The sequence below is a fragment of the Anarrhichthys ocellatus genome, unplaced genomic scaffold (assembly GCF_004355925.1).
Source record: "Anarrhichthys ocellatus isolate YVR2014 unplaced genomic scaffold, GSC_Weel_1.0 scaffold19, whole genome shotgun sequence".
NCBI lineage: Eukaryota > Metazoa > Chordata > Actinopteri > Perciformes > Anarhichadidae > Anarrhichthys > Anarrhichthys ocellatus.
This window is the reverse complement of record NW_022280049.1, coordinates 3,097,829-3,124,135: the sequence shown is the minus strand read 5'-3', so window position 1 is coordinate 3,124,135 and position 26,307 is coordinate 3,097,829. Positions and strand designations below refer to the sequence as shown.

General features: G+C 44.5%; 1 protein-coding gene across 5 annotated transcripts in view; it reads right to left on the bottom strand.

Annotated features, from left to right (window-relative positions):
- The window catches only part of unc5a (unc-5 netrin receptor A), a 120,297-nt gene that overhangs the window by 19,052 nt on the left and 74,938 nt on the right, over nucleotides 1-26,307 (bottom strand). Inside the window, exons 3-10 of one of the 5 annotated variants that reach the window (XM_031857731.1) lie at nucleotides 22,770-22,913; nucleotides 21,042-21,145; nucleotides 19,644-19,824; nucleotides 16,546-16,713; nucleotides 9,902-10,066; nucleotides 4,269-4,499; nucleotides 3,216-3,515; nucleotides 453-540 (exon numbers count right to left, since the gene is read on the bottom strand). In XM_031857731.1, coding sequence (XP_031713591.1) covers nucleotides 453-540; nucleotides 3,216-3,515; nucleotides 4,269-4,499; nucleotides 9,902-10,066; nucleotides 16,546-16,713; nucleotides 19,644-19,824; nucleotides 21,042-21,145; nucleotides 22,770-22,913 — 1,381 coding nt within the window. The remainder of the gene's footprint in view (nucleotides 1-452; nucleotides 541-3,215; nucleotides 3,516-4,268; nucleotides 4,500-9,901; nucleotides 10,067-16,545; nucleotides 16,714-19,643; nucleotides 19,825-21,041; nucleotides 21,146-22,769; nucleotides 22,914-26,307) is intronic. The other 4 variants (XM_031857732.1, XM_031857733.1, XM_031857734.1 and 1 more) reach the window with 4 other exon arrangements.

Genomic DNA, 26,307 nt, shown 5'->3' with positions numbered 1-26,307 from the left:
GAGAGAGAGAGAGAGAGAGAGAGAGAGAGAGAGAGAGAGAGAGAGAGAAATGAATCTAGATGAAGTGCCTTTACTCATTATTTTATTTGTGAGAGTTTTCTGGTCACCTCTGCAAATTATCTAGCAGCTGTTAACAGAGAATGATGAAAGCCTGCTGGACTCGCCGACTAGCTGGGCGTAGTTGTGATAACTGAGTAATAACATAAGACTATCGCAGCATGCTATGATGACTGTGCCTTCAGAGACTGAATGTAGCAAGCAAGATCAACAGTGTTTCAATTCATTTAACTTAAATAGTGCACAACCTGGTAAAAGGCTACGTTATTTATTTACATCTCTCAGCACTGGCGTAGACTCTTAAGCCTTTCCTAATGGAACAGTAGAGCATCAAAACAAACAGCCTAGTGGCATCCAGGGAAGACTGCCAGTTAGGCAATGTTAAAGAGACCCACCTTAAATCTTCCTTCCTCTGAACGGTGAGATAAATCTCATAGATCTTTCCTCTGGGGATGGCCTCGGGAGGAATGAGCAGACTGATTCCTAATGCAAATAACAACAAAGGGAGAGAGCGGGGATAAGGAAGAAGGGGGACAGGCTCATTTGTTCTTTGTCATTTCAAAAAAAAAGAAGCCAGCCTACTCAACAAAACTGTACGACTACAAAAACAAAAACAAAACAAATCTATTCTGAAGGTCAGAGGCAGCCTCCGTCAGGTACAGTAGATGCAAATCTGTGCACCGGCAGTCAAGCCGGCACACGTCCCCACGGTCCACAATTAGCCTGAGACAAAAGCACACACTGCATCGCAAGTTTAAATGTCCTCCGTCTGCCACCAAGTAGATAATTGAGACCATGGAGCAGACTACTCAAGGAAAATTACACTTCCCCAGAAGAGTGTGGGAATGCACCTTGGAGAATAGAGAGAGCTATTGAGGTAGTTTGAATGTTGTGGCATTAGTGTTGTGATTCTCATGCCAAAATCCTCCACTGAGAATCCTATTCAAAATGTGGTACAAACAGTGACGATGTGACACAATCTTAAGAGTCTCTATATTGTAAACTGGGTCTGTTTACCATAAAAAAAAACATCTGTTTGAATAAGGCGAAGGTGCCTTAATGCTCACAGCCTTGTCTGAATCTATAAACTGTCTTCCATGTGTCTGCTCTGAAACTGTGCTAAATGACAGCATATCTCCTCTGACTGGATGCAAGTGCTGATATTTTGTTCTCCGTGTCCCAATGAGGAGATGGGTGCCAATGCGTGGTATAGCCTACATGGCTTTGAGGTAATCCATGCATAAAATATCTGTAAGAGAGCGAAAAGGAGATGGAGAAAAGAGAGAGGGATAGAGAGAGAGAGAGAGTGAGAGTGATGGCAAGGAAAACGGAAGAAGAAAAGACCTTTTCTCCCTCAAGATACTGGCTTACTGGCACTGTCATCGGCTAATCTGGACTGCAATGAGCCAAGTGAAAACACTGTCTTCCAGTATAATTATATAAGCTCTGTACTTAGCTAATGTGAAGACGGGAAGCAAAACAGGGGACTAATGATGGTGGGCTTTTCATATCTTTTGTGGACAATCTCTATTCCTTGGTCTATGCACGTAGTGCACAACTGACACTTGTGGACATCAGCTACAATTTCAACCAGCTCTGTTGAAAGCGAAGGGCCTAATTGGAATAATTTGTTCAAGGTTTTAGTCCAGGAACCTTTTAGAGTACTGTGTGTTAAGTAGACCCTCTTCATGTCATAGAAATTGATCTCATCACTGTACCGAACTTTTTAACTATTCATGCTGTGGAGTGTAAATGTAGGTTACTGACAAAACATTTAACTCAATCATGCATTCTACATACTGTAAAGACCTTGCTTTTTTGTATGTTAACATTTCGTGATTGGTCACCTTTTAGATAAACAAATGAACCATTCACATGCATTTTTGGTGTTTCATCTTGTTCCTTATAAAACAGTTATGATCTAGTTTGTATCACAGTGAGAAATACAATAATAATGTCTAGATTAGTGATTCTGAACTGGTGGGTCGCGGGCCTTTGCCTGAAAAAAAGAAAAGAAAAGAAAAGAAAAGAAAATCCTGTGCTTTTATTTTGAAGAGGATTTTTTATGCAGCGGAGTGCCTTCTGTTCACACTCCTGAACAATATTTGGTGTTAATGCCTTGTAATGCTAATATCAGCAGAGGATAAATGTATTTCTACATTTAGTAGCAGATGTTACATTGTTTAGATAGAACTTTTCTTGTTTGTTGGAAGTATAGCAGCTAACAGAACATCCTACAGATTACTGAAATCTCCCTGTCCTTATACAACACAGACCTACGATGCTGTGTCTCTGTCGAAAAAAAGTCGTATATAGCATGTCGAAAAAGGTATTTTAAATGTTAAATAAAGGCATGTTGATTAAGCATAAATAAGTCACAGTAAAGTATGTTGATAAGAAGTCATCAAAGAGATGAGAAAAGAGAAATCTAGTCGAAAAATGTCAAGAAATGTAAAGTATAATATGTCATAAAAGTCATAGTAAAGTATGTCGAAATAAGTAAAAAAAAAAAGTCATATTATAGTATGTTTAGAAAAGTCATAGTATAGTATGTGAAAAAAAGTCATATTACAGAATGTCGAAAGAAGAAAAAAAAAGCTTAAGTATAGTGTGTTGAAAAAACTCATAGTATAACATTTCTATTTTAATTAATTCATTTTTTAAATTTCTTAATTTTAAATATGATGTTAAAAAAAGTCAGTGTAAAGTGATCGTATAGTACAGGGGTCACTTACCGGATCCAGATGCCGTCGTATCCGGACCCGGACATACAGTATAACCAGTAGATAACTGACAATCATTCCATTTTTTCAAATTACATGCGTTGTAAAACATCTCACGTGATGCTTATCAGCCAATCAAATATGTGTTTTCCATATGTTCAGAGAACATACGAGACAGACTTTGGGAGCTCTTTTCTGACAACCAGAGAAGCCAGTCACAAAGAGCTCACAGGACGACCATCATCAAAACTGTCCACTGAATGAGTTACATGTCAGTCCATTTGACTGACTGTTTACAGCTCTTAGTTTGTGTATAAAAAAAATCCGTGAGAACACAAACTAGACTAAAAATAAAAGGCAATGATTTATCTTTTTCTTCGTCCAAACCGATTGAGCTTTATAGATAACACATATGAATCCAAACAAAGAACCCACCTGTGCTGGGGATCGTCAGCCTGCCTCCCAGGAAGTTGAAGGTCCCATAGGAGGTGTTCGCTACATCGCGGGGCAGAGTTTTAAAGTAGCTCTGAGTGGACAGTCTGCTCACAAAGTCAGCAGGGTCTGAGTTAAGCTTGCCGTTGTGCAGAGTGTGTGAGCCATTGGGAAGCGGGTCCAGCAGGGGCCCGTTGGTCATTGAAAACTTCCCAGTGCCATCGTGGCGAGCGCGTAGGGTGCCTTGGTAACTGGTGGTGGTGGTGGTTAGATCAGGCTGGATGGTGAGCAAATGGGAATTCTCTGTTCAGATAATGAAAAGAAAACAGACAAAAGCAAATGTGTGAAACTCCGATGAGTGGCAGGCGAAGAGGGGTTCGTACATCACAGAGACAGACCTCACACTCTCGAAAGCTGTCGCGACACACGACCAAAACTGAAACAAACACAGGAAAGACACATGGTGCTGAAAACAGAAGACTCACACGCACACACCCGACAATACACAAACAAAAATTCCACACAAAGCCAGTCAATTCACATCCCCTCTCTCGCTCTCTCTCTCTCTGTCTGTCTGTTTAGCAACCACACAATCAATTCCAAACAGAACTCAGACACAGCTTAGCACCCAGAACGTATAAAGGCTTTTTTCACGGTGAATCACAGGCACTGCAACCCAGTTCCCCATCTCCATCTAACTCAGACAGTTGTATTTCTATTACTCGCTGGTAAACCTCAGAGGCTCCACACAGGCAGTAAACAGAGTGGGTACATTTCCTGACAATGAGGTGGTGGCGAAACATAATGTGTCAGGCAGACAAATAAACAGCTAATGCGCCACACACACACTCACACACACAAACACACACACACACACACACAGGATACATCTTGCTTGGACTAAAAACCACTGTAAAGACATTCACACCACCTCCACAACCACAAACAAACACAGACTCAGTGGTACATGTAGATGGGTGCTGCACGGTCACGGTGGGCAGACGGACAGACCGACGGACGCACAGAGGAGGGGTAGAACAAAGAACAGTGTCCTACTGCTGTGGGGGGGAGGCCTGCGTGGCCGCGGTGCCCACACACCTGGCTTACTGGGCTTGATGCCCATGGGCTGGAAGCCAGTGGTGAGGATGGAGGAGTCTGCCACGTCAGAGTCCAAGTCCTCCTTCTTGCGCCGGTAGACCAGGACCACCACGATGAGCAGCAGTGTCAGACACAGAGCCACCGCCACCATGCCCACGTAGAGCGCCACGTCCTCGGCCCCGCTCACGGCTGCCAGGGGAGGACACAGAACGACAGGAAAGAAATCATTAGGCACAACTGAAAAACTCCCTCAGGTAATGAATGGCAAGTCCAACGTGTGTGATGCTGGAGCCAAGATCCTCCAGACAAAGGTCTCACTTGAGGATCTGGTTAATAGGTTAATAAAAGATACATCAGTTCCACATTCTTTGCTTGCCACCTAATGCTGCATGACTTTGTCCCTGACTGTACGATGCAGAGTTAAAGGGATAGTTTGGGTGTCTCGAACTATCCCTTTAATGGAGCCAGTATTAGTAAATATCATATATATATACTGTATATATATATATATATGAGTATGAGTAATATCTAAAAGCCTAAAGCTTCAATGTCAACCTGTGGACAAGATATGTTTATGTATGTAGAAATATATATATTTTCTCTCCCCTGTCTTTTTCTCTTTATGCTCACAACACCCACAAGAGAGAAGGATGGAAGGATGTTCTTATTGAATGTCTCTCTCTCTCTCTCTCTCTCTCTCTCTCTCTCTCTCTCTCTCTCAAAAGCCTGAGGGTGGAGCAGGAGCATCTTTCTCCCCTCAAAGTACAGTATGAAGATGACATCAACGTGTGCATGCATTTGTGTGTGTGTGTGTTGTGTGTGTTTTGCAGGAGAATGGGATTTGCTACGGCTGTCTCCCTGGGCTTGGGGAATCTGGTGGCGGAGGTGGAGAATGCTCCCGGGGCCTTTGTGTAGGGCCATTGTCCCCGGGAGCCACGGGGGCGTAGCGCTGTCAGCTGAACACAGTCAAGGAGGGGACGCATTGAGCAGTGCAGCTTTGGGGGACGGAGAACAACGGCAAAGGTTAAAGTGCCGCGGGCTGGCGTGTTGACAACAAAAGGAGGACCGCAGCAGGAGGAAGAGCAAACTGGAAATTAAAAATATAAAAGGAAAAACAAAGAATGACACAGAGACAGAATGAGCAATTTACTTTCCAGCAGTAACGCGTCCAAAAAGGTTTGTGTCATTAGTTGAAATATATCCCCAGACTGTCATGGTATTGTTTTTTTTAACCACTGGATAATCCTACGGATTGACTGCGCTCAACATTCGAAGCACTGATTTGACTCATTTTAATTGGTGTTGGTAAATCTGTGGTATGAGAATGGCGCGATTCAATTAGCAGAGTGCTAACAGTCAAAACTGAAGAGAAAATGGTCAAATAAGTATTCTTTCTGTCTTTGTCTCACTCATCTCCGTTAATTTCGTTTCATCCATTTGTCCTTGCCTTCTCCTCTTCCCTTGAGAAATCCATTCCTTTGGACAAAGCCGCCTGACATACCCAAGTCTTTAAGAGAAACGCCAGAATCTATTTCATGGGTGATTATCTCAGAACAATCTGATACCTTGAGTAGCAGGATTACATGCAGCCGGGCTCTACGGCGGCCCGTTGTAATGCCACAGATATCTTGACATGCAATCAATTGTGAATGACTGGCTGAAGATAAACACAAGTGTGTTTTGTTCTTGACATCACATAGCACATGTGCACAGAATATATCTATGCTATGGAGGGTCTTACAGAATACATACACGGTTCCTCCACCTCTAATTCTGCCCGTGCCTCTCTCCTCTGACTCTCTCTCCTGAGGGAAGCATTGAGGTGCTTAACTCTAAGCAGCCGGGCTAAACCTTCCACCTTCCAAAAAAAAGGGGGAAAGACTATTGTTGAACCTCTCATTAAAAGTTCCCACCAATCGTCTTGGTGAGTCAAAGGCCAGACGAGGCTGTGATATTTGGACTTCTAGCGCTGCAGTCTACAGAGAGATGTGCAGTCTGACTAAAGACAAAACAACACCCCTCAGCAAGGAGACAGGCCAACCGGGTTCTGCTGATTGGATAAACATAGCCTTAGATTGGCCAGTTGCTGTTTACTTTCTGAGGGCAAACCAAAGGCACCTAGCTAACCTCAGATGCAGAGATCCAGTATCTCTATTCTTCTTTTTTCCCTGCACACCCCATTCTTGCACCCAGACAATAAAGTCAGTCAATCAGGCAACTCTGTCCATCTCTCCCCATCTCTTTCTTTCTTCCTCTCTCTCTCTCTCCCTCTATTCTGTCTGCAGTCTCTGGTGGTTTATCGGAGCATCGCAGAGAAGTTTTATCTGACCCACCAGGTGTCACAGTGAAACGATCCCGCTGCTCGCTACAACCCTGACCAGCAAGTACTCTCGGCTCTTCCTGGCCCTGTTCCATTGATTTTCATGATGCCAGCCAATATCTGAAAGGACATCCATCACACTTTAATTGACATAGCTAATCGGGTTTTATAATTGGATGGGCTTTACTTTAGTCCCCCTCTAGCGCGCCCTCTCTCGCCCTCTTTTTCAAACACAGACTCGACCAATTTATCTCTCTTCAGCTCCGCCGCCCGTCACTCCATGGTTCACGTCCACTTGGCGTAATTGCTGGCAAAGAACTTTTGATTCTCTTTTTGTGCGACGTGTCTTCATGATTGACACCCGTCGGCGGATAATCTGTGGCTGTGATGAGCTGTTTTCACAGCTGACCCCGGGCCAATCTCTGTTTGTTCCCCTCTCCCCGAGCTTACAGTTCAGCTCCTCAGACTCACTCCAGGGCTGGCTGGTTCGGGATCAGTTTCTGACTTGAGATGGGCCAGTACGGACTTATATAAAAATAATAATTCATCTCCTCTGAGGCGATGTACCTGGATCCCGTTGAAGTTTGCACTCTCGCTGCATTGGCAGTCAGCACAACGTTTGGACCCGATAGTCCTCGACTCTCTCCCCTTGCTCCATTCTCTCTCCCGCATTGATAAATAAAAGCTTTGCAGCCTCCTGCGCCTCCCCCCCAGGGCATTTATCAAGAGACCTGAGAATATATTTCATCCCATGGCCAATCCTAGTCACTCGCCCGAAGATGAATAACATGGGAGTTCTTAAGGTCAGGGAAATACGGCTACTAAAACTCTCAAAGTGAACGTGACCATTACTATCTCCACAATACAGTCGTCCCATCCCTCAGCGGGTCCCGGTGAAATATGGCCCAAAATAAATGTTCAGTCATTTTTCACAAAAGCCTGTGACCCCGCTCTGACAAAGACGCCCGTGACGAAAACATCAGCTGCTTCACCAACAAATTAGCTGCCTAGGGTCAAAAACAGACCGACGACAGATTAATTTGTGACACCCCCCAAAACAAGATGCTGCATATTTAGATCATTAACTTCATTACACACATTAAGCCAAATAATTGTTTTTATGTTGTCCTAATTTCCTGTGCCTACGGATGTGAGCAGTATCATTTTCCCCACTATCCTTTTTCTGCCCTCTAACACCTGCCTGCCATTTAGGCTCTGGCACGCTGCCAGCGTATTATTTCCCTGCACAGATTTTGCGTAGCTCCATCTTGGGCTTTTGCTTGCTTTATGAAAATGATCCTGCCTGGGTCAGATCTGTTTATTTTTGAGCTGTAACACAAAGCTCGCCGCTGCACATTGATTCTCTTATATGCAAGAAACAAAAACAACAACCTCATCTAACGAATGCCATTCCAGGCCTAATGAGGGAGATTAGAGATGTTTGTGAGGTCCTCAGACAAAGGGCGTCTTTTGTGGCCGAGTAACTGCGGCTCACTCCGCAGTTGTATTGTTCGATTACACTGGAGAAGAGGAGGGCGCCTTTTGTTTCAGGGGGAAGTTTTCCATCTCAGCTAATAGCCTGCAGACATGGTTGAAGTATGCGAGTTGCTGACAAGCCAAAACCATCTTGCTATTTTGCTTATTATAATACTTCACACAGCCGTTGTCTATGGAAACACATCTGCTGGGAACAGATTGGGACAGGCATTCTTCAGAGGCCAGCGCTCCGCTCTGCACTGTCAGTGTAAATACTGAGTGACTCGGTGTGTCTGTGTGTGTGTGTGTGAGGAACAATGACTGGCATCTTTGTGTATATATCTTGCCTCTCTGGGGAGGAGCTGCTGACCTTTGATGATGGGCCGACAGAGCTCCCTGGTTCACTGCATCAGCCAATATTCAGCTATCGGTTGACACACGCGTGCGCACAGACGGACACATTCTCTCACACGTACACATAATGTGACATACAGAAGCTCAATCCACCCCGCAGCTCTCTCTATGCATCGGTCTATCTGATCACGTCAAATGGTGCAAGATACATAATTCAGTTTATTAATTCACTGGCCCATGTTAACCCAGTCCCCATTAAAACCCTGTGTTTATCATGCGGATCAGCCAAAGAGAGCGCTATTTATAAGATTTGTCTCTATGAGACACCACCCTGAGACTCATTTCTGGATGGGAAGCTGCAATATCTTTCTGCCTTTGATATCTGCAGGGAGTGACAAGAGCTCTCCTTTCATGTCCATCTGGTCAGCAGTGGACCCCGTGGTGCTACTTTCCACTCAGCTGCCGTGCTTCGTGGTTTCTTATCCTGACAGTATTAATGAACACAGTGTATTAGTTGGAACACAGTGGCTGCTTTACACAAAAAAGTGAATTTCCCATTGGCTTTGTAACTACATAAACGCACAGCATAAACACAAATCACAGCACACATGCACACCGGCCATGTGTGCTTTCGCCGACTGATTTGACCCGTGGCACTTTCTCTGACAGCTTGTGTTTTATTCAGAAGAGAGATGGTTTAATTCTCAGCTCTATTAATAGCTCGGAGAGCAACACAGCAGCGACGCAGGTGAAAAGGTTGTATATTATCTTAGCAGCGGGTGTCATACAAATGTTTATTAGAACTGATCGTCGAAAAAAGGTCACGCAGGTGGGGACGAGCCGGTAATGGTCCGCAGACAATTCTACTGCCAGTACAAGTGTCTTATGAAATGGACATCTTTCCTTCCATCTATCACAGGAAGCTGATGCCATAAGGAGCCATAAAATGTTTATCTGATCGAATAAAACGAGGAGAGGACACTCTCGCTCCCCATGCCAAAGTGGAGACAGTATTTAAAAACATAGAGCATGAAGGGAAAAGCCTCTCTACCTGCCTTAGTTCAGGGGTCAATTGATGCTAATCCTGTAAACCTGCTGCTGATGTATTGCTTATGATCTACTTGATATTGTCTTTGATGTAGGGTGCAAGACTAAACCGTCATGATTTCAATTTTTAATACATTTTCCACTTTGGGCTTCTTTTACTTTATCATATCAGTGTTCTCAAATGTTGTTTTGAGCATATTTGTTGATTTAGAAAATGTTTATTTGCAACTAATCAGCTCATCTATAATAAGCAGATATTTAAAACTAAACTGCATCCAACTGATCCTGTTGCAGAAAAGTGGTAAAAGAAATAACTTGTGCAACGGGATCTCCTCTATTGTTCCACTGAGTTGAACAGTTGTGTTTGCAGTATGTGGGTGGGTAGTGCACTCACTCTGTGGGCACTGCTCGCTGGTACAGTTGAGAGACTGGAGGTCAAGTCCCTGGCAGTCTTTGCCCCCAGGGCCAGGTGAGGGCTGGGTGCACTCCCTGCTCCTCCACATCGAACAGTCTGCACCACACGCCGACCACTTGCTCCACTCGCTCCAGCCTCCGTCCACTGCAAACACACGGAATGAGAAACACGGGTGAGCACAAACACACACACACACACACACAAACACACACAGCAGCAAAACTCCGACTGATTCACTTCAACCAGTGATATCTCAGTTCTAAGGGAAAACTATTGATCGGAAAACATGCTGAATACCTTCAATAAAACAAGCTATAACTCCCTCTTACAGTGGGAAACTCTACACGGTGAAGTTCAGATGCAGCAGCGGTGTAAAAGCAGTGGTGTATTTGCGTATGAGATGAGAACAACTGGAAGAATACTCTGTTGCCATCCTGTGCAAATCCACTCTAAAATGGAAACCTGGTAGGTAAAGCATTATAAAGACATGCAAATCCACTTGCACACACTCAAATCCAGCAGATGCGCAGGGAAACCAAAGCGTGTAAAACTGCTGAGGGAAGCCATATTGTCTCTATTCTGCGTTCTTTGTTTATTTTTAACATGGAAATCAGATGCAACTAAAGCTAAACCCCAGTGGTACATGGGTGCTGTGGCCTGGTAGACTCAGCTGTCAACAAACTAAATCTGTACAGGGAGGAGAATTTGACCCTTGGGAAATTGGCCCTCTAGTCTGCTGTCAAACATACATGTGTGCCTATATGGTTTAAAAATCCTCCGACATGAACATTCGTGAGACGAAGCAAATCTCCCTCAGTTTGATTTCTTTGTCAAGCAAGCCGTTACTGTAGCAACATGAGCATTACCTGCAGTGCGTTTGAATGCAAGACATAATACAGGTGGTATTACTCTGAACAGAGGCGGATGTAAATTACACCCGATGTGTATTTCTGTCTACCGCAACTTGAAACACACCACCATCAACACGGGGAAAATGAAACAAATGGAAATGGGCCAGTAATTGTTCTGTGCGGGCCCTGCTGTAAGAAACATCAGTAGCTTTACCACACGCAGAGAGGGAGACCACTTCCAAAAGGTGGGTGTAACTCGGCATTGTGGTGGGGTGGGGGAGCCAGGCGGCTGGGAGTGATATTGAGAGTGACACAGTGCCAGGCCTGGGGAAGGTTACCATAAGGCTAATGGGAAAAAGAGCAGTAATGAGCTCTCATGGGGGAAAAACGCCACTGTCTCGCTCTTTCTCTCTCCCAAATGTAGGGGTGAAGGGGACCAGACAAGAATCACCAGAGCAACACACACACACACACACACACACACACACACACACACACACACACACACAGAGAGAGAGAGAGTACAAGCACACCTCTATGACAGCAGTAACCCTCCTCCTGACTGACCTAAGGGCAAGAAAACCGTAGCGCTCATTAATCCTAGCAATAAATAGTGCAGGGTGCATGACCGAAAGAGAATGGGTCTGACCCGCTGCAGGTCGGCGACTTTGGTTAATAAAACACACGTGTGAGAGTCACTTAGCATGGGATTTTCTATTATTGCATAACTGTACCAAGCAATGATATTATTTAGTTTTACAGCCAATTGGATACCAAGCTAAATGCCGCTGTAAGCATATGAGGCCAGAGGCCCAGGTGTGCCAGTCCCACACAAGTCTCCATGTTGGTCCGTTTGTGTCCTCAGATGATTGCTAGAGAATGTGTGTTTGTGTGTGTTTGTGTGTATGTGAGATGGGATGCTGACACAGCTCGGGCCTCTTTGCAGTCAGATCCATTTGGCAGCGAGAGCAGAACCAATCAGATAGTTGTCCTTGTTTGGCATTGAGTGGACCCATCCGTGGGCCAGTGGGCTGATTATCCAGGCTGGGAACGAGAATGATTGAATAGAGAATTACATCCTAATGAATATATTATGTCGCCCCTTAGTTTATCCACACCACTGTGAAATAAAGAGATCAACATCTGCCCCGATGAGGTGATGAAATTCTACTTCTCTTTTCCACCACAAAGCGAGACAAATGGCCATGCGAATAACATTTTCAAACGAGGAGATTGGAGTGGCAACAGGGTGCTGCTCGTGAGAATGTGGAGGAGACACAAGCGCCGTGACCCAAGGCTGAGGAAAGTCAAAGAAAGATGAAGATGCATGAACAGTTCTTGATGGCCTGTCTGACTCAATCTTAACACATGTTGCAAATATTTCAGAAACAGGAGAGGCTTTCCACAGGAGCAGAGACCAGAGAAGTGTTTGGACAGCAAAGAAGCAAGAGGGAAGATCGTCAGCGGTTGCAATGAATGCAGTGAAGCAAGAAAATTGACACTTTCCTTGATTTTCTTTTTTTTCAAGTTCAAGGCGGAAATCAGAGCCAACCCCTTTCCTTTTTCAGAATCCACATAAGAAAATTATTATCCACAGCCACAGTTTTCCTTATCAAATCCCCAGAAAGAGATTGTTAGCGCCACTGCAAATTTTCAATCATGCAGCACCACAGGTTTTAGGTCAGACGGGTCTCTGAGGAGGGAAAGTAATACAATAGCCCAGTGGCAAGCCCCCGTTTGGACATGTTGTAGGGGGGGGGAAGCAAAAAGGGACCCGGACATTCTTTACAGGTCAGTAGGAGGGCCTGTTGAAGGCTTTGCTGTTCAAAATGACAACGGCTACTGACGGACACAGTCCGAGATCATTGGACACCTATGGTTTCTGTGTCCTTGAGGGGAACACAAGGAGGTAGACAAGTACCACTGAGACCAGCAGGCTGCCGCTGTGCTCCCACTGTCCTGTCAACACACGTGTGCACAGTAACCACCCCTAATCCTGGTGGTCAAAGGCTGATGAAAAAATGCCACTGAAAACGACAGACCCATGGAGGGGGTCGAGAGCTCGGCCACAGCAGTGGGTCATGCAACGGATATTAATGACCACAACTCATCCTGTATTTCTGACACATTTTATACATCTAAAACTCAGATTTTTCTTTGTGGTTGTGATGTAGTATTTTATGGATAACTGCACAAAGCTGAGTCTTCTCCCGTATGTTAACTAAACCACTAGAACAGACCAGAATGAGACAGAATGAGATATGAGGAGGGTGAGCCAAAACAAATGGCACCGAATGATTAAAAACAGCGCTGATGCGAGGCTGTCACCAGATGGCCACCGTCTTTTTCGCAGTGAACTAAAGTGTCTTTTCTCTCACATTTATTAACCACCGCCTTTATTTATTCCTCGGATAAAATATGAAGTCTCCGGGAACAATCTCTGATAATATCCAGAGACACACGAACGCTTGCTTCAAAAGGTAGAAATAGACATTTGCCTGCAGTGCAGACAGTAGACATATGGGCGTTAACTTGCACGTGTACGACGCGAACATGCACAAACACACGCTTACAAGCACGCATACACAAACAAACCAGCCCAGAGTCTGTTTGTTTTCCCTCTAGTAGAAATCTCACAGCTCCTCTGGCAAGCCTGAGGGATCACTACAGTATTTAAATAGTTCACACGCGTTTGAAATCCCTTCAGGTTGTTTGCTGTTCTCTAACACATCAGCAACGACTCCATTCATTTGCGTGGGGCAGGTGTCACTGTGTCACTTCCAAATCTGGGGAATAACTATTTGCTGTTGACACAGGTGGTGTGTCTTTGTTGGAAACGTTGGCGTGATCTGACATTTTGCCATCACTGTTGGCTCTGATCACAAGTCAACGCAGGGGTAGAGTCAATGAAAAGGGTGAGGGATGGACTGCAGATTTCGCGGGGTACTTTCGGCATCATATGATGAGATGGAGACAAAGGAAAAGGCAGAGAAAGGGAGAGAGAAAGGGAGATAAGCTCTTGCATAGTTTGGCTACTCGCTGTCTCAAGTGTGTCTGCTCTGAGCCTCAGGCTTTAGCCTCCTCCTCCTCCTCCTCCTCCACAGCTCCCTGTTTCTCTCCCAGCATGAAGCCCATCCGATCTGCCACACAGGCCTCCATCAACTCTCATTAAAACACTTTGGAGACTTAGACAAAAATACAGATGAGCCTCTCCATCTTCACACTTTCCAGATGAGAGGTGGTAGCTCACGTGTAGACACAAGAGTCATTGTGAATCGACATGTGGAGAGTTCTGATGGAATAATGCTACTTTTTTTAAATGTGGAACAACACATGGCCATCGGCATTTCAACAAGAAATATATATAGACTTCGCCGGGCAAGGCAGAGACAAATAATAGCCGTTGCATGTTGTTGCTTCCAAATATAAATTGATTTGTTGCCAGCGAATATTCATCCAGTTGACAGCATCTCCTTATCCCCAAAGGAGGAGTAAAGCATTTGGGGCCATCGATGTGTTTTAGACAAAGCAGACTGAAACTGCAAATCACAAAGAATAAGCAGATAAAAACAAAATAGATTTTTTTCTGTAACTCATTTCAAAGACCTAATGCTGTAAGCTAAATGCACTAGAGAGCTTATAATCAGCCAAGAATCTAAGTCTGGATAATTGATGAACTCTTGAAACAAGACCAGAATGAAATCATTTATTATTTTAAAATGCAACTCAAAAACGCCTCTCAAGGCTGACTTTAAAAAAAAAAAAGCTTCTGAATCCAAATGTCAGCCGTGTCAAAATAAATAACATGATGTCTATCTGCAGCATTACAGCTCCCCGTGTAATTCGTTCTGCTCAAGTCTCTTTCTTCTAAAATGAGCTGAAATCACCATCTACTGTGAGTGCAGTGGATTAGACCTGCGAAGGCTGTAACCAAAGTGGTAATTAAGGTTTTTATCCAGTATGTTGGGATGTTCTCTGCTAGGCTGGTCTCATCTTCTCCCCCTTGCTGAACGTAACTCTATGAGAACGTCTATTCATGTATTCAAGCTGAATATGTATGTTTTAATCACGTGGACTCAGATGCATTTGGGGGTTGTCTTCGCTGGGCCGTGTGTGTGTGCTGGGTGACGGATGATGGGAGATTGATCAGTTCAATCTTGGGGGACTTTAGAGGCATGTCTGTAAGTACACAACAGGGCCACGGCACCACTTGTTGATGGAAACAACAGCCCATCCCCAGGCTCTGGCGCGGCGGACTTCGGCCTTGAAGGGAGCCGTCTTCAGAATCCGACAGCTGGGGTTGTCTGTGCCACTGATGTTCTGTCTGAGAAAAGGAGGCAGGGACTACTCTCTGTGGCCAAACAACGGGACTGATAGACGTGTGAGCGGGGTCGCGTTGCTGTGGCGTCTCATTGAGAGAGAAAAATACAAAGAAGTTCTTTCTTTCTCAAAGTCTCTGCAAACTGTGTTCACGGGGCACAATGCAATTTCTGTCACAGCACCTTAAGGGTTGAAATGACACACTTTCTCCTGGCGGGGCAAGAGAAAGGTAGAAAGGGGCGGGGTTTAGTCCAACAATTGCAGCTTGGACTGACATTAATCTCTTTAAGCTCATGGAGGTCAGTATCCGGCTTTGCTGTGGGGGAATGTCAAGCATCCCCAGACACCCCTCTAATTCCATGACTCGTTGCTCCAGCGCTAATAATCCAGATAGAGCCCCGATGGAGTGTCATGCATTGCTGTGTTTCCTTTGTCTTCCTCCTGCTGCTGTATTCCAGTGGGCAATGTTACTTACACTCATGCTTGACATCTAGTGATGTCTTTACATGGGAGATGTGTAATGTAATGCCCCGATTCACTGGGGAAGATAACCTCTGTTCTAGGCATGGAGAAGCTGCCACTGCCAGAGGTGTTGGATTTCCCCATCTGCTATTTAGCGTACGGGAGATTTCTCCTGCGGTCAGCATGGCTGCAGAGTCCCAGCTATACGTCCACAGACGGATCTGCTGGCAGCTAAACGGCAAGCTCTTGTACACACTCAGGCTTTTTCTACTTGTTTCTCAGTTTTCCTCTCCTCTCTGTCACTCTGGGCTTTGTTCCCGCCTTCCTTACACTGCATCTGATTCCATCTGTCTCTACCCTCCCTTCACCTACACCTCCTTTTTCCTATGCTGCTCCCTCTCCCTCTGTCAGGGGGCCTAATGTGGAACTGCAAATGAAGCAGCTTGACTTCCATCTCAGGCTACCGGAGATCGATATGTGTTGCTCAGTATCAGGCAGAACATTCTCTGCCTCTCCGACGCTCTCGCAAGGGAGAACAGGCAGGCAAATGAAACGCCCTCAACTCCTCACACGTAAACATGGCACGGAGGCTGCCATAATTCAGCTTTTTATTGCCCATATTTACTACATAGCTTGAGCAGCAAAGAACAACAAATGTACTAGCTGGTCTGACACAATGCCGTGGCAGGGACCGTGTCTCTAAAAGCAGACAGGTCTCTGAAATAAAAGCAGGGCCCATGTACAGCGCAGCAGATTAAGAGATATGTGAGCAAAGAGTACTGTGACGACTAATAGACTCTGACATTGCTGTGTAAGCGGTCTAATTGCAAGAAACAACAGAAGCACTGACGTCTAAGGGAAGACCTGGGTGCTGGAACAAAAGGCAGCCAAAATAAAAATGAATTGATGACTTCTAGATGCAAAGAAATGCAAAAAGGAAGCCACAGGAAGCCAAGCACCACAGGACAAACGGGGTTGCCTGGGAGTTACCTGGACAGGTGGCCACACAGGCACTTTTCTGGACGTTCTGCCCCTCACAGGATGTGCCTCCATTCAGTGGCGTGGGGTTGGTGCAGCTCCGACTCCTCTTCTGCCAGCCACGCCCACACACAGCACTGCAGGACGACCAGGTGGTCCACGTGGACCAGCCGCCGTTGACTGTCAGACCAGCGCCCGGGGAAAGGTGGGTGAGGGAGGGGGATGGGTTTGGGAGGGAGGGATAGATGGATGAAGGGACAGAGCAGCCAGGATTACCCGACATGCACCACGGACAAGAGGTGTGTTGTGCTAGAATAATCGTGACTGCTGTTACACTCTTTGGTTGAGCACTGATGGAAGAGTGAGAGCAATACTGGCTGCTTCCTGTGTCCACGTTGGCAATACAGACAACTGTTGTGAAAACAAAATGGCTTCAACAGGGAGCAGCAAATAACATGACAGCTTGCCATTTTTGACCTTATCGCTGAGGAACACACAGAGCTGCAAAGTAACTGGTGGACATTTTAAATATCCTTTCTAAAGGTAATGGAAGATATTATACAAAACACTCAGGCAGAATGTAATCACTGTAAAGAAATGCTATTTAAAGCAAAAAAGCTCACAGTCATGAGTGCATAGAAAAAGCCCACGCCTACTCCTTGGAGATGCAAACGCACTACTGAAAAATAAATATATATATCGTTGCTGCTTCAGTAATTCAGATTGTGTCCTTCACACATCCACCGCTGATTTCATTCTTCAACTCAAGTATTGTAGAGAACAACACTGTAGGCTATCAGTTATGCCTCTTTTATATTTGAAACTAAAGGTTCAAGCACTTACAAATATACAATGCCCACGTACTGAACCTTAACCCTCTATTGGCACTTAATTGCTGCTACAGTATATCGCTCGATCCCGGCAGGTGATTATATCAAACACGCAGGTTTGATTCTAATCAGCTCCCCCCTGTACATCCCGTGTTTACCGCAGCTTACAAGATACCGAGATTCCTGATTTATTGACTTGAACAGCACTGTCGTTCCTTCTCTGTACATACTCCCTTCCTAATCCCCCCCCCCTAACTCTCGCCTGTGCTTGTCGTGGCTGAATCATTTCCTCGCCCTCTCTATGCGATTGATTGCCCACCACGGCGAGGTAAATTGCCAGGCAACTCGGCCCCTGATTGCCCCTTAGCACAGAGTGCAGTCACACCAGCCAGGCCTTGTTAAAATACATCTCTGCCCCCCCCCGTTGAACCCCCTTTGAAAAGTACCAGCTGTTATGACTTACTACAGCTAGCTAGTGTGGTGGACAGTGAAGCTCTCAGGTAACTGAATTGTTCTTTCATTTCTTCTTCTTTTTAACACATGTATTGTGATTTAACCTCAAATATGTCAACAAAGTTAATACATTTCTCATCTCGTCAAGCACATGGAGTGATGTGAAGAAATTAATAAACAAGCAAGCAGCCTATGCAATTTGTTCACAATTTGTCAGGTCCACGAGTGAAAACGATTGTTTGACAATACGAGGAAGACCAACAATAGGAATGTGAATGCTCTTGCCTCCACAATTATTCCAACGCTAGATTTCTTCATCTGCAGAGCAAGTCTTTCAACAACAAGCTAATCTATTATAATCAACAGCTGGAATAATTGGGCTTTTTTATTTTCACGCTGGAGGCTTGGAGGAGTGTATGATAATGTGTGTTTTGACTGCATGCTGCAAATTAACACATTTCATTTGAAACCGTTCACAGTGAAAGTGCACATGCTTTAATTTTCAACTACATTTACAGTCAAACCACCAAGTAAACGTTTGAACCCCCCTACAGAGTCTGTTCATTTACAAAACCAGCCTAAAAGGAAGTTACTTGAAGTGCTTACTGTCTATTTTGTCTTAATTGTTAAATATTGATTTGATAATTATATTACTAAACTAAATAAAGTAAAAAGACTGTACAAGTCACATCAAAAGTAATACACGCAGGTGCTTTCTCACTCACACTTAATACATAAAGACGCGAATATGTTTTGATCAAATAATTTGCTTAATTTCACGAGTGCTATGCTAACTTACAGTGCACCCCTTGTTTTTCATGTATTTCAAATTTATAAACTTCATCAAAATAAGCTGAATTGTCTTGTAAACCTTGTACAAGCTAAATATTGAATACATTTCACACAAACACCTTTAAATGATTTTATAGCAGAAGCCTTGGTGCACATGCTGCTGAGGAGGATCGTGTACTCCTACATAGTGCTGTATATTTGTGGCATATGGTGCGTTATCTCTGCGGTCGTGTTAGATAATACAAGAACTCTTGTTCTGACTTTACAGCACATCATGGTATCGGCATCTTCTGGCAGCCTCAACAAAAACACACCCTGCTTCAGACATTATGCCAGATTTTTACATTTTTCAGATGCGTTCCCACACAATTTCCTGATTGCATGTATAGCTGAGAATTAAGGCTGGCTGTTGTAACGTATGCAAAACTTAAGCAGTGCCAGTACCCAAGGAACCCTCTGTGATAGAAAATATGCTGTTTTTTCCTGAATTTTAATAAAGATCAGTGCGCTTATCAAGCCAAGTCATTATTTACAGTTTGCTGTTAATTCAATTTCTCGTCCCGTATTGGATCCACTACAGAGAACGAGGAAGATGGCAGGAGGAAGATTGGAGACTGCCAGCTTTTCTGCAGAATGGCTGCCAGCAACATTTTAAGTCATGCTAATTAATGTGCAGATACACTACTATATCTTTTTGTAGTTATTAATGATAGTGCAGTTCACTGTTCGCTGAAAAACAAAGCTGATTTATGCAAGTTGTCACCATACGTAATATGCTGCATTTTGTTATTACAACTACGGTGTTAAATCTGAGTGTAATATTTCAACCACCTGATAAAAGAAGTGCACCCAGGTATCGTTCATGCATGAGAACATGCAGATGTTTATGTGGAAATGTGGGATAACGAGAGCAACATGCAAGCAATAGATGAATTATTCAAGCTGTTTCTTATGTTTGTAAATTTAGGAGCTATTGGAAGCCCAGGCCTCTCCCGCTGCCCTCCGTGACACCTGTTGAAAGAAGTTATCACCTACCATAGACTAGGACCGTGGCACAGGTGCTTTTGCGGCGAGCGACGATGTTTTTTGCCACACACGTGTAGTTGCCCGTGTCCGCCAGCCGGGCTTTTTTGATGACAAGATTGTAGTCAGCCGTGATGAAAAAATTGGGGTCACTCGCTGGGTTGATCACATCCTCGTTTCTCTGCCACTCCACCTGAAAATATGTTTCAGAGGTCAAAATTCACTGCAACTTAATAGAAACCGTCTCCCCCTCCTATGCAGCTCTGGACTGCTGCAGATAAGGGAGTTGTACATGGACAGGAAAAGCAGTGGTGTATTTATTTTTTTTGATGCAATCAAACAGACAAAAAGCAGAACAATTGTAGATTGGTATGATACTGATGCTGAGATGAACGATGTTCCTATTTGTTCTCTTTTTGTGTGGGAAATGTAGCTTTGATTTTGTAGCCGCTGGAGTTCTCCATAGCTGTTGGCGGTCTGAGAGTGAAACTGATCACGCTTTGTGTAGTTTCTGTGCCCTCTTGCAGAAGCCAAAACTGATGTTATTCATTTTCTTGGTGTACTCTCAGATTGGTTTGCTTGTTTTCGTGCTCTCACTTGACCTTGTGCCGTCTCGAGAGTAGCTACGATACGGAGGCATTCTTGTTGGTATTACGGCCAGTTGCGATGCCGCATATAATTGGGCTTTCTTCCTCTCGTGCACTATTCCCGTTTTCTCCCGTGGTGACTTCTGCTCTGATGTTCTTTTCTGTTGAACTGCAGTTGGCACCTTCCTTCCCATTTCTCTGCAAACTGTCCCTACTCTGTCGAGCTGTGATTGGCTAGTCTGCTGCTTCTGGTCTCTGAGCTGTCTGAGTGGCTGGCCTAACCTCCTCTTGTGTTGTTATTAAAGCGGTTAGTGCCTATCTGGGACTGCGAGGATGCAGCAGACGAGGTGAAACAGCTGGCCCCAGTCTGGTCCCTCTAAACACAGACACACACACACCACTGAGAGATGTGAAGACGGACCGAGAGAGTTGGGCAGAACAAGAGTGTATGAGAGACACAGGACATGGAGAGACGGCAGAGAGAACAAGATAGGGAGAGAGAGAAGCAAATAGGTCCATTAATTATGGATAGGCCTTTAGAGATGCCAAACGGGGATTGAAGCCTCCAAGCCTATCCTGAGTGATGTGACGAGATGCTATGATATACGGATTCTTAGAGATGTAAGAGAGATAATAAATCAATAATGGGGAATAATTAAAGGTGTAATTTATCCGTACAGGGTTGTCGGCTCCCCTGGTGGAGCAGCGAGAGATGCTGGGGAGCTGATGCTGAGCTACTTTTTGCTCTTTGTCCTCCTGGTGAGGAAAGGGTAAATGGATGCTCGATGTGGGCCTATAAATATCTTCTGAATCCTTGTCTCACCTCGGCTTGTGGCACTCCCTCAGGGGGATGGCAGCGCAGTAGCACCTCCTGGTCCAATGCTACCTCTTTACCCTGCGGCTCCTCCTCAAAGTTCTTTCTCAGGTCTGAGGGAAGAAGAAAAGAAGACGGGGAGAAACGCAACCAATTAGGATATTTGTAAGCGCTTGTGAGGTTTAAGAATACCTCTATCCACAAAACTTGGCTTGGTGACGTTTTTTCACTTTCATCACTGTTGAAATGTCAACCCATGGCCTCGCTGAGCATGTCGCACTCCAGTTGGCCCCTAAGCCACACAGGGATCGGTGGCACCAACCATGTTGCTTATTACAGGCTGCCTGGCTGGTTCAGAGATGCTTGTCTGCTGCCAGAGGGGCCCGGCATCAAGCAAAAGCAATTGCATTACCCCTCACTCCACCCCTACCACCCACTCTCCTCTCTCCAGCATCCGCCAGCCTCCAGCTTCCATCTGTACGGAGCAGCCACACGAAAACACTGCCCCGAGGCACCTGGACAAGAGCTCCTGCAAGCCTGGCTGACTGCATGGGGGCTTCACATTACGTCTCATTGGATACTATTACTGTTGCACCGAGTCCTGCTATACATTTGTATAGGCTACACACATTACACAGGTAAACCTGCCAATGGTTATTTCTTACAAGTGGAAATAAATGCAAGGCCGTTGTATCTGATGAGCTAGACAGGTCGCTGACTGCTGGCAGATTGGCGCAAATTTGATGTGTTCACCCCGGGTTTTTGACTCAGAGTGAAGCAATGTGTTATTGTGTATCCAGGGGGCTGAGGGTGCGAGCCGCCGGTGAATTCCTTTAAACAGATGTTGAGCCTGTCCTAACCAATCACAGCGAGAGAAACGTTAAGACAAGCAGAGAGTTTCACGACATTTAATTTAATTAAAGCCGATACAATGGGTCTGGGGGAGACTTGAAATATAACAGTCCTGGAAGGCTCAAATGTATGCGAGTGTGTATGCGTGTGCACGTGAATGCGAAGCGGTGCGTGCGCACAAACGCATCGTTATTGAAGCATGTGTGTGTGTCCTCATCTTACATCTAACCGACTTTGTTGAGCTCTCAAAAAAGGTCGGATAATGATAGTGTGTTTTCAAAACGTCTGGTGGTTTGGAGACAGTGCTGCATTCAGCTCGGTCTAGAATAATGCATGTGTGGGAATTAATAGGCAGAATGCTTTAAAATACTCAAATGTAAAATGGCTTCTTCTAATAAAGCTTTTGAGGCTGCAGCGAGGGATGCGTCTGTGTTCCCCAGACAGATTTATGATTGCTGCACAGCAATAAATTTCAAATCTGTTTTTATTCCAGTTACTTTCATAGGGATCATTGCTGATATACTGCATCCAGAGAGAAATATGCTCATGAATACCCAAATATAGTGTTCCACTTTTATTTTAAAAAGACTGCCTTCAAGCAGATGCATTGCTCTCTGTTTTTCCCTGCCAGGGTTGAATTTTTACTTCTGAAGAATAATCGCAGGAAGAGGATTTAACTAAATTGCAATTGCAGTAATGCACTGCCGTGCAGAGATCGCAATGGCCTCTGGGCTAATTGTAAAATGAAAGTTAGTCTCCCCACCAATCCAAAGTGAAAAAAATGCTAATATCCTCTTATTACAACCTGGCATGCAATATGTAAGCACCTTGTTAAGCAGCGTTTGCATTTGTAACACCACAGTGATCATTTTAAAGTGCACTCACAAGCGATCCTGATGTATGCTTTTTGGCTCTTCTGGGTTCCGGTGGTGCTCCAGGCGACACACTGACACCAGTACTCATCCAGACCGAAGATCTTCTCCACCTGCTGTCTGGTAATGTCAATCTGCACCTGCATGATTGGCAGTGCTGCAAAGCAAACAAAGGAATGACCGTCAAAATGGTGAATGGGGGGGGGGGGGGTCAGCTCATTTGACGGCGGCGAAGAGTAAAAAGACCATACTGTTTCGCCACAGAAAGAAAATAACTGAATCCTTCACTGCGTTTTGTACCTTGAACGAAACCGGCAAAGTCATTTAAAAAAAGGCAAGGCAGAATAAACAAGCAGAGAACCATAGTCATATTTAAACAGAGTGCTTGTTAACGGAGTAGAAGGAGAAGAGAGCCTCACAGCTATCCTTGGTGTAATTTGGAAGGCGTTAAAACACCAACAGTTGGGAAGGAACAAGGGAGCGCTAAACAAACACTCTACAAACAAACATACTCAGCACGACCTGCTTCTCTATCAAATCCAGGAGTGGGGGGGGGGAAGAGTTCACAATCTATAGAGCACTTGAACGACAGTGTCGATAAAAGCGACGCTGCCGTAGTGCAAAGAAACAAAAGACACCGCTTCTTCTAACAAAGGAATATCGGGACCAAATACATTCTGCTAAACCGTCCAAACAATATAGTGTTGTCAGAGTCCTGTCTGTTTTGATATTCGAGAAGCAATCCTTCATTTCATTTTCCTTTGACCTTTGATTTGGCACCTGTAATCCAGAGCTTTTTTTTTTCATATATTGAGCTACGACCTTGATCCCTACCATGTGTCCTACTTTCTCTTCACTCTGATGAAGAGATTGCCGCGTTTCCCCCTCAGCTTCCAGCTCTCTCTCCGCCTCATCTTTTCTCTCTGGGGTCTTCTAGAGAGAGGAAGGTGTTGAACCTTTTATATGAACGCCGAACATTTTACATTCACAGAGGACACATCCCCGAGACTGACAGGGTAGCATATACAACGCTGTATATTTAAGTCTCAATGAAGAGGCGCTCTTCAACTCACATTTACATAAAGGCACTTTGTGACACTCTTACACTCCCCTCGCACACTTGATCTGTCTGAAGTGATCATTCCCAGCTCCAGGCTGAAACTGACTGAAGCTTGGCTAAGTGGCACCTATCCGGTCATCAAACCTATACAGCAATTACAGAAAGCCCTCGTGCTGATACAAAGTATTCATCAAACCAAAAAGGGGGACATTTTTTTGTCAACAATTCAAGGCAAACTGTGCATGAATATGTAGAGGCCTGTGTGAGTGCAGGCCGGGCCCAGCAGTGATACAAGCTGTTGGGAAGACAAGTGGATCGGCTCCAATGCGCCGGCAGTCACGCGGTGATAAGTAACGGTCGGACCACCCATGTCTCAGCTTCTAAATGCAGTAGATTTTGCTATATGCGATCACAGTACATGTGTGACTATGTGTGCAGTGAATCCAGGGCTGAAGCGCCACTCTGAGCATCAACAACACCCCGTGCTGTGTGCAAGAAGTCACCATCATGCTCGTCTCTGCAAAAAGGAGAAAAGTGATATTTGTGTGCTCATGTAATACAGCCAAAGACCTGTCAAAAAAGTTTGAGATAAAAGGCTGCATTTAGGAGTTCACTCTCATATATACTCCCTCTCAACTCCAGCTCGAGCTAGATGTGTGTGTGTGTGTGTGTGTGTGAGCCTGCAGTGAGAGTGTGTGGCACAGGCTGAGAGAGCACCTAAATGCTAAAACAAATGGCTAAAGTAACAAAACGGGCACTACAGAGTTTGAACAAATGGAGCAGAAGAAACCCTCCTTCTTCATTTCGAATCAGCAACATAGCAGCCTTGAGCTTTCGTCAAAATATAAAGGGTCAAAATATATGAAATGAAAAACCTGTCCTTTACATGACGAGAATATTCAAACGATCTACATACAGCAGGCAATTAAAGAACAATGGTCCTTCCTGCAGTTGCATTTTGTGTACTCTATAGCATCGATACAAAATAATGAAATGCAGCACGAGCAGCATTTCTTTTTGAGAACATTTATTTAAAGTATATGCAGCAATGTGCAATTTTTTACAAGGGAGGGACTTGGGAGAGGGAATTGTTTTTTGTGCTTGCGTCTGTCATTGATGAAATCCTTTAGAAAGGTAATGCATGCTATGTATGGAAACACGTCTGCTACTATAGTGTGGGGGAGAGAGATGGGGAAGATCAGTCTGAAGAGTGCCTTCACATATCAGAACGTTAGATGAAACTAAATTCTGAGTGACACATGAAGATCAATGGACACATCAGATTTAGCCCAGATTTAGATTTAGAGTACATACATTTGGAATTTGTCAATGAGCGCTGTTCGGTGCTTTGTATGGGCTCTAAATTCATTTGATTAATGCAAACCTTCCTTCTTCTTTGAGCTAGAGGGTGAAAGGTATAGATCAGTATGGAGATGCAAAGAATGAACAATAGCAACCTGAAGTGAGAAATCCTAAGAGGAGCAATTTGAAGGTCTGCTTGCTCGGGTAATTGCATTCCATTTTCTTATCTCTTCCTGTCTCCATAATTACCTGCTTTCTGTGTCTGACACCTTCCAGTAACACTGCTGTGAGTCACTTTCCAATTTCACTCCAATTAATAAGTAGGACAAAATAATCTCATCACACGGTGAACGAAATGGGACTGTAATTTTACAGCAGGTAATAATGATTGGGCCGGCTGCTATTTACTGTTGTTTTTCCAAAGTCTATTCCTCTGGGAGGGCTGGAAGCTAAACAAAACTTTGTGAATATCACTCATAGAACGACTGATACAGTAGCTGAGCGGATTCATAGAAAAATATGTCTGTCCCGAAACTGACACACTTATTACTCAATTATAACAATATTGATTTATAATAGTGTGCTCAGGTCCCTCCAAGCTGTTAAGAACTAAAGAGAGGAAGAGTCATTTACTCCTCTTTTCCTGCAGAGATACTGAGCGTGCACTTTATATTCCCGTTCAACGATAATTAAAACATGATGCCGTTCCAGTCTTCAGTTTGATCTGCGGCCCATTTGTAAATGAGCTTGTATTCCAAACCTCTGTCAAATTAAACATGTTGAAAGGGTGATTATGTGATTGACACTGTGTGAATTCTGGGCTTGCAGCTGGAACCCAGGTGAGTTTATTTTCATGAAAGAACTGTACTTACCCGTACTATTTGGAAAATACACACATCTCTAAGCAAAATTGCACAGAGACACACACAGAACTTACCATTCACGTACAGTCAGAACCAGTGCCAACACCAATCAACTTCTGTCTGTTGGTGGTAAACACCACTTCACTCTCAAACTCCCTGCTTGACCAGGCTTGATGAAAATGCATAACGTGAAATCTGACGCGAGGACACCAGATCGCAGTTACATGTTAATTCCTGGTTTGTGTTGTATTGACCAGACCTAGATTTGCAACTGCAGTTCCACACACACACACACACACACACACACACACACACACACACACACA